The sequence below is a fragment of the Harpegnathos saltator genome, unplaced genomic scaffold, assembly GCF_003227715.2.
Source record: "Harpegnathos saltator strain DR-91 unplaced genomic scaffold, Hsal_v8.6 scaffold384, whole genome shotgun sequence".
NCBI classification, from domain to species: Eukaryota; Metazoa; Arthropoda; class Insecta; order Hymenoptera; family Formicidae; genus Harpegnathos; species Harpegnathos saltator.
The window spans coordinates 1,488,976-1,502,185 of record NW_020230188.1 but is presented as its reverse complement, the minus strand read 5'-3'; the positions used below and the strand labels follow the sequence as shown (position 1 = coordinate 1,502,185).

General features: G+C 45.1%; 1 protein-coding gene and 1 long non-coding RNA gene across 3 annotated transcripts in view; one reads left to right on the top strand and one right to left on the bottom strand.

The window, feature by feature from the left end:
• Positions 1-11,266, bottom strand: part of LOC105185759 (dual specificity protein phosphatase 10) — a 29,067-nt gene extending 17,801 nt beyond the window's left edge. Inside the window, exons 1-3 of one of the 2 annotated variants that reach the window (XM_025300779.1) lie at positions 11,096-11,266; positions 9,690-9,875; positions 1,477-2,382 (exon numbers count right to left, since the gene is read on the bottom strand). In XM_025300779.1, coding sequence (XP_025156564.1) covers positions 1,477-2,382; positions 9,690-9,875; positions 11,096-11,198 — 1,195 coding nt within the window. In that variant the 5' untranslated portion in view covers positions 11,199-11,266. Of the gene's footprint in view, positions 1-1,476; positions 2,383-5,228; positions 5,987-9,689; positions 9,876-11,095 lie in introns of those variants that run through there. The other variant, XM_025300780.1, reaches the window with a different exon arrangement.
• Positions 9,805-11,985, top strand: LOC112589035 (uncharacterized). The gene is made up of 3 exons (XR_003113208.1): positions 9,805-9,890; positions 11,077-11,417; positions 11,646-11,985. It is a non-coding gene; the product is annotated as an uncharacterized LOC112589035 (long non-coding RNA).
• Positions 11,986-13,210: the final 1,225 nt, after the last annotated feature.

The following is a 13,210-nucleotide window of genomic DNA, read 5'->3' as shown; positions in this document are numbered from 1 at the left end:
CCCTCCTCCTTGCCTCTCACCTTCTAATCATTATTTCTTAAACTCCCTCACTCCCTTTTGACTAGAGGATTTCTCGCTATTAATTTTCTTTTGTGTCAACTGGAGACCGTAGCGGTTCGTCGACGGGGCAAAATAAATGGAGATCGAAAAACAATCTTCCCGAGAACTGTTATTGGCAATCGTGCCTTCGAAACAATAAACAAGCGAAATTTGAAAATAGCGCACCGTAAAGGAGAGAAATGGGTGAGAAGTGCGCGTGGATTAATAATGTATGATGAACGGTAAAAATAGAGGCAGAAAATGATCGGCGTAAAAGTTTCGACGCGCGATTGGCGGCCGGCAGAAATATCGCGCTCGCATCATCGTTATTTCCGAAAACCAGAGTCTCACTCCCACGTAGAGGACCGGATAGACGGCGACGACAAACAGCACGTCACGTTTCGCGGCCTTTTCGCTTTTGTAAACAAATTCCGGGCTGCAAAAAAAAAAGAAAAGAAATCGCAGGGGACAAACCGGGGAAGATTAATCACCGCTAGTTTGTACACGAGACCCGTAGCGACGATTTATTTTCAATTTGGTCCGACCGAAACTACGTTGTTATACTTATAAATTTCACAAATACGACGATATATATTCGGGGCTCGGAGAATACAAACACGAGAGAGTCGAGGAATCTAATGACCTGAGAAAACGAGCTTCGAGGCCGGCGAATGCGAGGAATTAGGAACGCCAGGGCTCTCAGAGATTCAAAGAGAGCAGGAGAGAGAGAGAGAGAGAGAGAATAAGATCCAACGAGCCTCGAAGAAACAGCTCCTTCAGAAAGTCAGCACATGTTTTATCTGTATTTCCAAATAAAACACAATTCGCAGTCGCACTATCTTTCGAACAAAAAATTTATCTAAGATACTGCTTATGTGGGCAATCCTGTATCTTCGGATACCGCTATCTTGCCACTATCAGTTGTTGCCACTATCGTGTGTTACCATATTCGATAACACAAGAAGGCACCTGGTGACTCAAACGCCGGAGTCTACGGAGCTCGAGTAGAAGAGAAGAGCTATAATTAAATTATAGCGAGTGTGTGCAGTAATATACTCAAGCACTGGTGAGTACCGTCATTACATTAATCCCAGCGTCAACATTATATTCAATTCGGAACTTTTGTGTTATGATATCGTGCTACATCAAACACATTGAAGACCACGCATGTGTAAAGAATTTGTAAAGTACCCGCGAGAAGTAGTAGCGTAGTTTGCTTTAATCCTTCTACAATAGAACTCAACGTATTTTGTAAAAATTTTTACGCTATCAAAATTTTACGGAAATTGTATCGGCAATAATGTGGCACTTCAAAATTCACTCACTCGTGACAAAAAAAATATATGTATATATACAACTCGCGTGCGCGCGCATGCGAGCGCTAAATAGAATACACTAACCAGACTTTAAAATGAAGAGAAATCAAATAGCACTCACCGATCAACAGGGCTGGTTCTTGATCGTCGTCCACAAGCGCGGCCAACACTAGGAACAACGGGTGCTGGGCGGGCAGATGATCCAGGTCGTCGGTGCAATCGTCGTACACCACAACCTCCCTGAATTGCCTCTTCCTGAGCAGCTCCTTGCCCTCGCGGGCGGTCGCGAGATCGGCCAGCGTGGCTTTACCCAGCTGCAGCCTGCGCCGGTTGAAGCGATCCGAGCAGTTGACATTGATGGCGCCGCGCACGTGATTGACGTTGTATAGTATAAACGGTCGGCAGTCGAGGATCACCGGAGCGGCGGTGGTGGGCCGCTCGACCGCGAGACGCTGGGCCAAATCACCGGAAGTGATAACACGTGTCTTGCTTAGCACCAGCTGACGATGGAGGGTACCGTTCTCCCCGCACGGACTGTTGGGCAAACTGACGGTCTCCAGTTTGCAGCGCTTCGTAGTGGCCGAGAGGAGATGGTGATGATGCTGATGGTGATGATGATGATGATGATGATGATGATGATGGTGATAGTGAAGGTGGTGATAACGACGATGAGCCTCGTCGTCTTCGTTCCCTACACCGTCCCCGTTCGTCTCCTCGTCGATAACGTCCGGCGTATCGGCAGGGTTACCGTTGCTAACGATAGACGCGAGCGGCGAGACAGTGGGCGAAGCAGGGAAGCTGCAGGGATTCGGTCCTGGCTCGCTTAAGCTGCGATTCAGCACGAGCTTGAGATTGGCCCGTGGCCGGCCAGCTGACACTGGCTCGCAGCATAGTAAAGTAGACATCGAGGAGGACGGCGAATTTCGGGAATCCTGAGGCCGATGTTCGTTCTGGTTGTGCGGTGGATGGTGATGATTGGAATTTACGTCGGTGATGCTCACGTCGTGGCACGGTCCTGGGCTCGGTGCTGAAATCATAACGATTGGACACATTAGCGATCTTGAGAGATCTCTCTCCTCCCTTTTTCTCTCTTTCGAGCCAATTTATAATTTGATAATAATGACGTCTTTTTTGCAGCGTGTTCTTTCAGCGCTGTCAGATATTCTTATGCATTATTCTGCTCTCTTAGCCGATTACAATTCTAATTTGGCAGTTGGACGACGACCAATGTCTTGCGCGTTACGAAAGATCTGTTGTAAGCGACGATGTACTAACTTAGAAATTACGTGATATACCCGGGATTCGCTACCCGTGCGCGGTTCATTTGTTTTTATAAATAACACAGCGTACTCTGTCCGTGTCAGTCCATCTATCCTCGGATCCTTGGAGTCTGTGATTTTCAGACCTCTGCCTTCCTGTGTTTCTCTACACTCAGACGGCTCTTCTTAAAATACCGAAAATACCTTGAACACATAAACTTTTTGAACTTGAGATATATAGGAGTTGCTGCGTCGCATATTGAAATTTAAAAAAGTTTAGTCCTTTGAACCATCAACTCGACGGACAACATTATATCTGCGAATTCCTAGAATCCAGACTTCTCGAAGCATATAGCTTCGATACTCTCGGAGCGATTTGAAGAGCCTCGCACGACATGTTTGCAAGCGTTAAATGCAAATATTTAACTCTCGTCTTCACGTTCATCATCATGTATGTAATTTTCACGTTAGGCAAATCAAACCGAGAATTCAACAAGCGTGTTTGACGCTAGATAAGTGATGTGCGACTCGATGCTTTTTGTATTCCACCATTTTGGGAGAACCGACTCGATCTTGGAAAGCTGTTTGAATCGGATCGAACTGAGTGATACTCTCTCGGTTGGAATCGACGGCCGATTAAACGGGAAACCATCGGTTACTCTTTCCCTCTCTCTTTCTTTCTCTCTCTCTCTCTCTCTCTCTCTCTCTCTTGCCCGACCGCTCTCCCACTTCTCTTCCGCCATCGAAGTTTCTCTCCGGCCCCGAGAAGTCTTCGAGTTCGTTCTTTCGAATGAGTAAACGCTGTGGAATTCGACGCTTCGAGCGGCAAGTGGGACCCCGCGACTAGCGATGGGCCCGATACCCTCGCAACACCTATCGATATTTCTCGTAAATACGCTTACTCGGCCGTTATCAAAGAGCGCGAGAAAGTTGTCGAGAAGTGCATTTCGTGAACATTGAACGGCGGAAATATTAATTTCAACGAGAGCAACAAGTGTGGAGATCGCTCAAAGATTCTAAATATCACGACATTTATTTTTAGGCACACCGTGTATACGTGATTATTCGATAATGGTAGAAAGCAGTAGAAAAGCACTGCTTTCTGTTTGAAATGTTTCATCGTTGATATTCGCTCGGCCGGAGTAGCAACGGGTTTTATGTTTCGTATTAAGCTCTCCATTAGCTGTGCTAATATTACATCAAGCTGTAAAAGTGCGAGCGCTTTCAGTATTGATATTTTGTTTTACAGTCCAAGCTGAGAATGTGCTTCGTGCGGAGGATGTTTATTCGAAACCTTCGCTTTCGCGGCGTTAAGTGGCAGCAGTGATTGACAAATCACGAAGAATAACGGCACGCTTTCGACGCGGAAGAGTCAGCTCCGTTGTCGACGTTTGTCGAAGAATTTATCATCGCCAGTTAGCCGGGTGATAATCCGTACCGCAGCGTAAATGAAGTAATTCATCGTCGCACTGACTAAAATATCGATAAAGATATTTGTTTGGGACTATCGCTACTCGCAACCTGACCGGGGCAGCCTGCGGACAGGTGTAGCGCCTGCCATGCCATGTACACCTGCCATCGTGTACGGGATACGTCGCCCTGCGTTCTCCCATTCACTCGAAAAGAACGATAATTTCTCCGAATTAATCTGTCGAGGTCTTTCACGCACTCATCTCGCCTCTTAATCTTCAAACGTAATTTTATGACTCCGATTATTCTTCATGATGTAGCAACGACGGTAAATTACATAATGTGATGGACTATCGCGAAACGCACGAATTTAAGGAGGTGCAACAATACGAAGAGACCTATATAGATATTTCGGAGTCTTCGGCTTTGTGCAGTACAAGAAAAATGATCTTGTCTTGTCGCGTAAACAATCACAGACCCTTGAGAGTTTAATACTTATAATCTCGTCTTTTTTTATGATATCCCAAAATATGCGTTGACGAAATTTATTAAAAATAAAAATCCCCACACAGAGAGAGCCAACGCAAAGGGTTACAAATTTTTTTTTTATTTATATATTTCTACCTACGATGTGCGAGGAATACGGATCATGTAATAGACTACGGTCATACTACTTAATTCCTAATAATAAAGGAAGAAGTTTCAATTTGATGAAAAGATTCGTTTATTCCCTTTATTGACGTGTTCATGAAGCTCAAGATCCAGATGTATAAAAACATAGTGAGAAGCCAATGTAAGTTCAGTCATAATTTTCCACTTGTGCGTGCCCAAGGATCTAAAATTGGAGGATACAAGTATCTGTGCCCTGATTCCGAGCGACCGATCCGTGAGATCTGTGGAAGTCCGAGGATACGTACGCTTCATTTGAAGTACGAAAGCACGAGGACCTTGCACGAAACCGTGTGCGATCCAGATATCACACAACACCATTTTTGACTTACGCGTTCGAAGCCCGAAAGATTCGAAGGCACAAACGGGATCTCGCGTGTCGAATTACGAAATCCCGGCATCACGAGTCCAGGAAACCGGACATTCGAGGGTACACGCGATGTCCCACTAGGACACCTGGCACCCATACGTTCATCCGTCGAGGGAGAGGGGAGACTGTGGAAACTCGAGGAGTCGAGAGGTCCCGATTACACACCTTGCATCTACATGTCCGGGAGGCGAGAAGCTCGGGGTGTTTGGAAATCCAACGACAATCCGAGCGTCCCAGTTCTCGGCTTGCACATCCGCGCGAGAGAGCAGACAGGATCCGAGGTATCCAAACTGTGCGTACACACACTTTCGTTGTATCGAGACACAAAATCGACCTGACGGGATCCGATCTCCGCTGGGAGATCGACGCACCGAGGGACGAGGAGGAAGAACAACAAGAAGAAGAGGAAAGAGCGGGTCAGGCCGCTGAGATGACGTCACGGGTCTCAGGAGAGCGGGGTCGCGCGAGTCCTGGGGACCCCGCGATGCTCGCGTTGGGCCAACATGCTGCCCACGGGAACGGCGACGGAGTGCGCGAGGTGTACGAACACAGGCGGCACGATCAGCGAATCGAGCGCGATCGACGGATCCACTGCCAACGGCCGGCGAGCGAAGACTGAGGGAACCCACTGCTGAGCGGCGCGGCGACGACGACGATGATGACGACGAATTCGCCGGCGACGAGGAGAGTGGAGAGTGGAGAACGCTGCCGCGACCGCCGCCGCTGCTGCTGCTGCTGGCGCGGCGGAGGACGTCCGCCGCGGGGGTGAAGGGGGTCGCGCAGGAGCGTAATTTAACCCCTCATACCAAAGCTTAGCGCACGCTGGAATGCACGTTGTTGCTTCCACTCGCTTTTTAAATAAATCCTTGAGCGACGACGCTTCCTCATTTCTTCCTCAAGAGTCCCTATAACTTTCAACGACATTTCTTACTTCAGTTCCCGTCTTCATGGAGAAAGGAAATTATGTACGCTGCGTAATCGATTCTCAACATTTGTCATCTTACAAATTTAACGTTCCGATATCCTTAATAAACTCGCAAATAATTTGTACAAATAAATCGCGCGCGCACGAGCAGACCTGGCTGACGTTTCGAAACATTCGAACATTCGGAACACTCGTCGAGTGCACTTTTCGAACGTAGCGCGTTCGACGGATTGAGATTCTCGATTTATCGGATTTTCCCTCGGCGCCTACATCCCCTCACGCCGCACGCAACATCGACTATCTGTCGGTGATCCCGAGACGAAAAAAAGAAATAGAGAGGAAAAAGAAGAAGTTCTGCGCCATCGTGCGTGCAACGCGCGCGTGATGACTCATCGCGACGGCCGCGAGCACACTTTTGCGCTCTATGTGCCCGCGCGCGCTTGTATTGTGTACACTTGTACATTCGTACCCGGTGTCTCGAGATACACATTGCGCCGCGACACTGCCGTACCGCGAAGAGAGTTCCTCGCCGCGATCGATGTCTCGCGGTCTCGGTACTTTGAATATTAATAGCACCGCCGAGATCGCGTGAGAACTATAGCAATGAGACGTAAAGGGACTTCCGTATGATCGATAATATCATCGGTATATCTCTCGACATATTAATATCGATATCGCCGGCTGTTCTTTATCACGCACGGTGTTCCGTCGACCTTTGTCGGCTTTCTCTCTCTCTCTCTCTCTCTCTCTCTCTCTCTCTCTCTCTCTCTCTCTCTCTCTCTCTCTCTCTCCCTCTCCCTCTCTCTCTCTCTCTCCCTCCTTCCTCCCGTTTGATTCTTCCCTTTTCTCTCGGTTCTCTGAAGAAGCGCCTTTAGAAAAGCACTGTCTCCCTTTTATCGCGATTTCATGCGATCGTCCGTCGCGTCGGCAGTGCTAAGGAAAGGGCGGATTAATTATCTGTCAATTATTTCGGATAATCAACCGCGCGTAGCACCTATGACGTTAATCAACCGCTTTATTTCGGTACGTGCGATAATTTCGTCACACGAGACAACGTTTTTCACATGTTGTGTGCTCAAGCTGATAAAAGAACTCGGGAGCACGATTAACACATGCGTGTTGTTTCCTCAGGTGAGCGCGCGTGGTGAATTTTATTTTTTTCTAACAGTCATTTCGATTATTTTTGCTTCGATGACGAGTCGCGTGAGCGCGACAGAATGCAAAACTCGAGACGATGCCTTTACCTCTACAGAGGTAAAGGCATCAATCCACGGAGAAGATGGATTCGAGCTCTCTTTTTATAGCAAATTATAATCGATGCACTTTTAAATTCTTCTATTAATCTCGGAAGGGGAGATAAGATTGTCCGCGTTATGATGGCAGTGACGAGCACGCTCGTGTACGATCGATGTTTTTGAAAATTTAGTCGTCTATTCTTCGACATTTACGCGATATTCGCCAGCAAAAAGCTTAATAACCAAATAAACAAGATGAAAAAGCCTTTATTAGCTCGTGTCGCAACCTTCGCAATCTCGTTATTTACGTATTCTCTAGAATGAACGGGGTAACTCTAAAAAATTCAATATCTCGCAAACGCAATGATTCGTGGAGTGAGTTAGATAGGAAAACATCATTAGTTCAATTATTAGAACAGTCATCATTGGATAATTGCAAAGCTCCGAGAGACGCGAATTTCTGAGGATACAGGGGTAGCAAGCGTCGTTTCGAATTCAAATTTCGCAAATTCAATAATTCCAAACTGCAAGTCATGACATTCCCGAGACTTCACAAAGCCAGATTGATTATTAAAAATGTCCAATTGCCAACGATCTGAGACACTCGACAATCTCAAATGTGGAGGCTCAACAAGCCAAGAAGATCAGGAGACGGCGGAAAATTCGTAGGTCCGAGAACAATGAAAAGGACCAAAGAAGAACCAAAAATGACAGTCCGTATCGGCAACCTCGGGAAAGCCTCGTGCAAGTGTGCGAGCACCACGGCACCGTTCGCGTGTGTTCACGCGTGGTCATCTACTCCGTGTACCAAAGATAGAGTCTGACATCATACACACGGGCATCAGTCGGGTCGAACGAGCGATAAACATATTCGCGCGCACGGTGTCCTCGTACGCGGAAGGTTCCAGTTTACCGCTCACAACTGTCCCGATCGATCGATGCACCCACCGATGCCGCAGGCGTGCGAATTCTTCGTCTACTTTCTCCTATTTCTCTTGTGTATACGCGCGCGAACGGTATCCTTCATAATTCGCCGTGCCTTCGCTCGCTCACACGGTGATGCGAAGGTTTTCTCGGTCGCGAGCTGCCTGTGCGGAGGTAACATCAACGGCTTGCGATATTTTCCTGTTTGTTTACATACGTATACATTCATGTATCTTTTTTTAAACGTCGTGTCGTCGTGCGTACGTGCGTGAGCGACTGGGCGATTACGCACATTCGCACGATCGTGCATCTTGTAGATAATGCACTCAAGGCGATCCAAAGATCTACAGACAAGAAAAACTCAAAGATACAAAAACACCGATATGAAAATTATGCTCAAGGCCTCCGACCATTAGTTTCAAGGACTGAGAATACGAAATCCAAGAGCAGAAAGCGCGAAATGAATGTTAATTAATGTCGCTATCCGAGACGCGTGTGCGACGATGTGTGACGACGATTAAGAATCACCGATAATTATATCAGCTGTCTCAAATTGCGACGTCAGTAGCGAGGAAGCTAATCAGACAATATCTCATTGCTGTCGTCGTTCAGTCGGCTTTCCTTCGAGCCATATTGCGAACTTCATGATAATACATGAAGTATATACATACATAAGAATACATGATAATTCTGATTGAATTCCTCGACAAATTGTGTGGGTAATTCCTCTCGATGCTTCTTTCAATTTTACACATTTCTCTTAGACCGTTCGATTTTTTGGCATAGGTATTTTATAAACGTGCGACTTTTGGCCAAAAAATTTCTTCGTTCAGAAGTGCGGTTCGTTTAAACAATGCAACGACAAGGAAAAAGTAAGCCACATCGATTTCTCTCGACTTTTCTGAGACGCTGAGTTTCGGCGAGGATTTGCTGTTTGCTCAGAATAACGGCGATTTACACGAGCCCGGACATGGCAGCTTATAGTAACACGTAACACTCGCTGCTGCTATTGATAACATGTCTTTGTACATACTATCGGTAGACGTCACAAAACCTGATAAAATATGCTCCGTTCAAGTACGATGTATAAGATATACGTGCTATATAGAATGACTCGCAATTAGCGATAAGATGATAGCTTCGAAATGATGTTCGCTTGCGCGCGCAAGAATATGCTCTCCTAAATCTTCGATAAAATTTTTGCTGCAACTATTTCAAGTTAATTAAATATCATCTCTCTGGTTCGTGAAATTCAAAAATAGAACGTCATAAAAAAGAGGTACAGATACTTCAAGATATTATAATATAATATCTTATATTCCGGAAAGAATCTACGATTGCTGATATTTCGAAGTATCAAAAATCGATAACAAAAATTAACTAACACCAGTAAAGTAAAAAGCAGAAAGTCCAAAAATACCAGCGCCTTGAAAGATCGAAGGGATCCGGAGATTGATAATTATAAATTAATAACTTATCAATACTTTTGTGTCATGCATGTGAGTGTGTGCGCGATAAATTTAATTTAAAAGATTGACTCACCATCGATCGGTCGGAAACGGAATCTCTTGAGCCTCGGCAATGTCGCAGGGGAACAAACTCTCGTCAGGGCTGGCATCTCGCTGGTACGTTCACTGCTCGACAGTCGGCCGGAAATTCCGTTCGAGGACGATTTCAGCTCCGGAACGGCCGCGCGTTTCGGTGATCTCTCGGTGATGCCAGTGGCCTCTGCGGAAAACGAAGGTGAAATATCCTTTGTTTAAGTTGACTGCGTGCAATCACCTGATGTGGACGAACATGATGCGTCATCCTTGGGTGTCATTGTGTGAGTGTGCGTATGTATGTGTGTGTGTATCATTGCTCCAGTATGCGGATTGCAAAACTTTGCACAAAATCACGCCACAGCAGCATTTTTTAAATAGCTGCCGATGTCATTGCACAGCGACACATACATTTACTTCGACCCGACAAATGTGCTGGATTCGCACATTTTCTCCACATCAAGTTACGATATTAAATACTTTCTAACCGTCGAATGCGTTATATCTCAACGTAAAGAAAATAAAAACATTACCTTGGCATTATTGATATTTTAACAGGCAAAGAAAGAACATTACCTTGACTAAGTTTAGCGAAGAGAATATTGTTAAATATTGCAACATTGCAACGAAAATTTTTTCTATGTTTTAATGTATTATTAATATCTTAAGGGAAAAACAATTCGCATGTGATACCATGAAACACGCAAATTTGCAAGATACTTGTTAATTCATAGAAAATATAAATATTTCATTTGATACTTTGTCATTTTAGATGCACAACATACCATGTGATTTTATCCTCTGTTGATTTTTTTATTTTTATATGTTGTGAATCACCTATTTTTCTTCATATATATTTAACCGCTAAATGTCAAGCTGTCGATATAAAAGCTGTTGTCACAGACCCGATTGCGACTCTGAGTCATATAATTCGCAATCAATCGCGGAACAGGATGTAAATATATATTTTCGAAATACTATAACTTCATCTTTTCAAGCGCTATCTCTTATTTTTATATTCAACTGTGAAAAATATTTGAAACAACCATTTTCATAGAAAAGTATTCAAATATTAATGATAAATAGTGATAAAGATAAACTTTCCTTTGCAAACATGAGAGAGATGAAACAACTTGTCCGAAATAAACTTTAATTTTACAATTAAAATCTTCAAATATTAACTTTATGATTTTAATGCATTTTCTTTAAATTTAAGCCTTGTTTGTAAAAAATTATTCTATAGTTTTTATCCAATCGAAATATTCTTTTTCTGATATTACTGTTTTTCCTGATGTCACTAATAATAGAGGTCGCGTATCATATACTTTTGATTACAATATACTCCTAACCTAGTTTCAAACAGATCAGGGGAATTTGACGTTCGATAGGTATCAAAATGTCACTTACCCGGTGACAGCGGTCTCTTGACGGGCGACGCTCTCGCGGCACGATGGCTCACTGTTGACTGTGTCGCGGCATCGTGGCCAGCCGCCGATATCTTGGCGCTCATCCTCGCCACGAGGCCAGCCAGTTCGTTCCGGCGATCTTGACTCACGTACCAGGAAGCTCAATCCGGAGGACGTAGGAGCATACTGACGCACGCAGTCACGAGGTGACCCTCTATGCTTCCAGGTGACGACCGCGATTGCTCACGCTGACCTGAAAGCACGTCCAATACCCGTTAGAGAAGCGTGACACAGACATGTGATTTGTTAACGACACGTGACAGGTAAAGAAGCACAGCCGAGAAGGGAAAAGAATCATTGTCCTCGAGGATCTTTCGCACATCAAAAAGAAATGAGGAATGAAAAATAAGACTCGTTAAAGGTCGACTTTTGTCTCAAAATCAGCAACTCACACGTTTTTATCTTATGAATATAAGATTTACTCGCTTCTATCTCCATCTCGCAACTAATAAAAAAAGAATTCTTACTTTAGGAACTTTCCTTTCTTCCAGACGTTCACACTTTATCAATTGTGAACAACTGCCGAAAGAAAGGAAAGAGAATAAAGGAGACAGATGAAGAGCGTTGACTTCGAAGAGGAGCCTTGAAGAAGGAACAGGAACCTGGGGAGCCAAGGCGATCCACAATTTCTCGCTTGTTCGTCTTGACAATTCGGTCCGATTTAAAGCTGGGACAGGGAGAAAGGGAACGAAATCGATCCTATCAGTTTGCAGCACTCCCTCTCGATAGAATGTCAGCAGAAAGTGTCTGTCGGTTTCCTACCAAGTTTACATTTATATTATTACATGTAGAGTGTCTTGATGATAAAATTCATAAATAAATAAAAATTTACTTGACAATTATTATTAAGCTATAGCTGTCGGCTTCGTTATGGCTATTCTAACTTTTCATTTTTCCCAACCGTTCTATAACACATAAGGTTATCTTACGAAAGCGATTGCTTCGTACACGAAGATGACGACAGGTTGTCCTTTTGCGAAGAATTCGAACTAGTGTACTCTGGTGCAGTAAATTCGAGGAAACATGATATACTTGTCTCACTCTAACTTATTCAGGAGATTCTTCGAAGAAGACTACATGCATATTTAATTGTCTCGTACTTTGTCGAGAACCAACAAGAAAGTATCGTGCGTCATTTCAACTGCTGAAAACACGCACCTTGAATGCGACGTTCCGATAATAGCTGACGCTCGATATTCGGCGGGAAGGGGTTATCAGTGAGCGCATGCTGCGAAGGAGTTGCGAGCATTCCCCACGTACCGCATGCGTGTATTTACATAGCGTTGCGCCCCGAGGTAAAAATGCAAGGCTGCGGCAAGGACTTGCGCCATTATCGCTGCACAACCGCAGACGACCGAAAGAAAGACCGACTTCATCTCGCGGACCGAGCGACAAGACCGACATGGCAGAAAAGCGCGAACGGCAAAGCGAAAGCAGCAACTCAATCGGCCAATCACAGTCGAGAATTTCAAACCGATAGCTGCTAACCGATAATTCTCGATATCACGATTGGCCGATCGTATTCTCGCCTAACTTCAGCGTTCAATTCTTTTCGCTTGCGCAAGCTCCGTTTTATATCAAATGCCAATCCTCCTCTCGTTTCTCGCCGTAAATCGACTCGACGAACGCAAGATAATTACGTTCAATCAGTACTCTCGCACGACACTTGAAATTCCTGAAGATCGAGAGTGCAGCTAGTTGAGCGTGCGCGACGAAACAAAACAATGCACATTATGAGATAAAAATGGCGTACATTTTTACGATATCTCGCATTCCTCGTGGAATCCTCCTTTTCCTTCTCCTCCTGTCGAAGTCTACATCTTCGTCCTGTCTCCCTGTGTATCTGCGCTCGTACACAAAGATCTCGCACCGACGTGCTTCCTCAGCACTCGAACTAGTGACGTCGCGACGCGTACGTCTACGTGCATGACCCCGTCAACGCTGTCACCGAGGACACGACTGTGCCGAAAGTGTTGCCCGCAACGCGGCACTCCTCGCGTGCATACGGTGTCCTAGGTAACAAACCGTCGTAGTCGTCGTCGTCGTCACCGTCGGT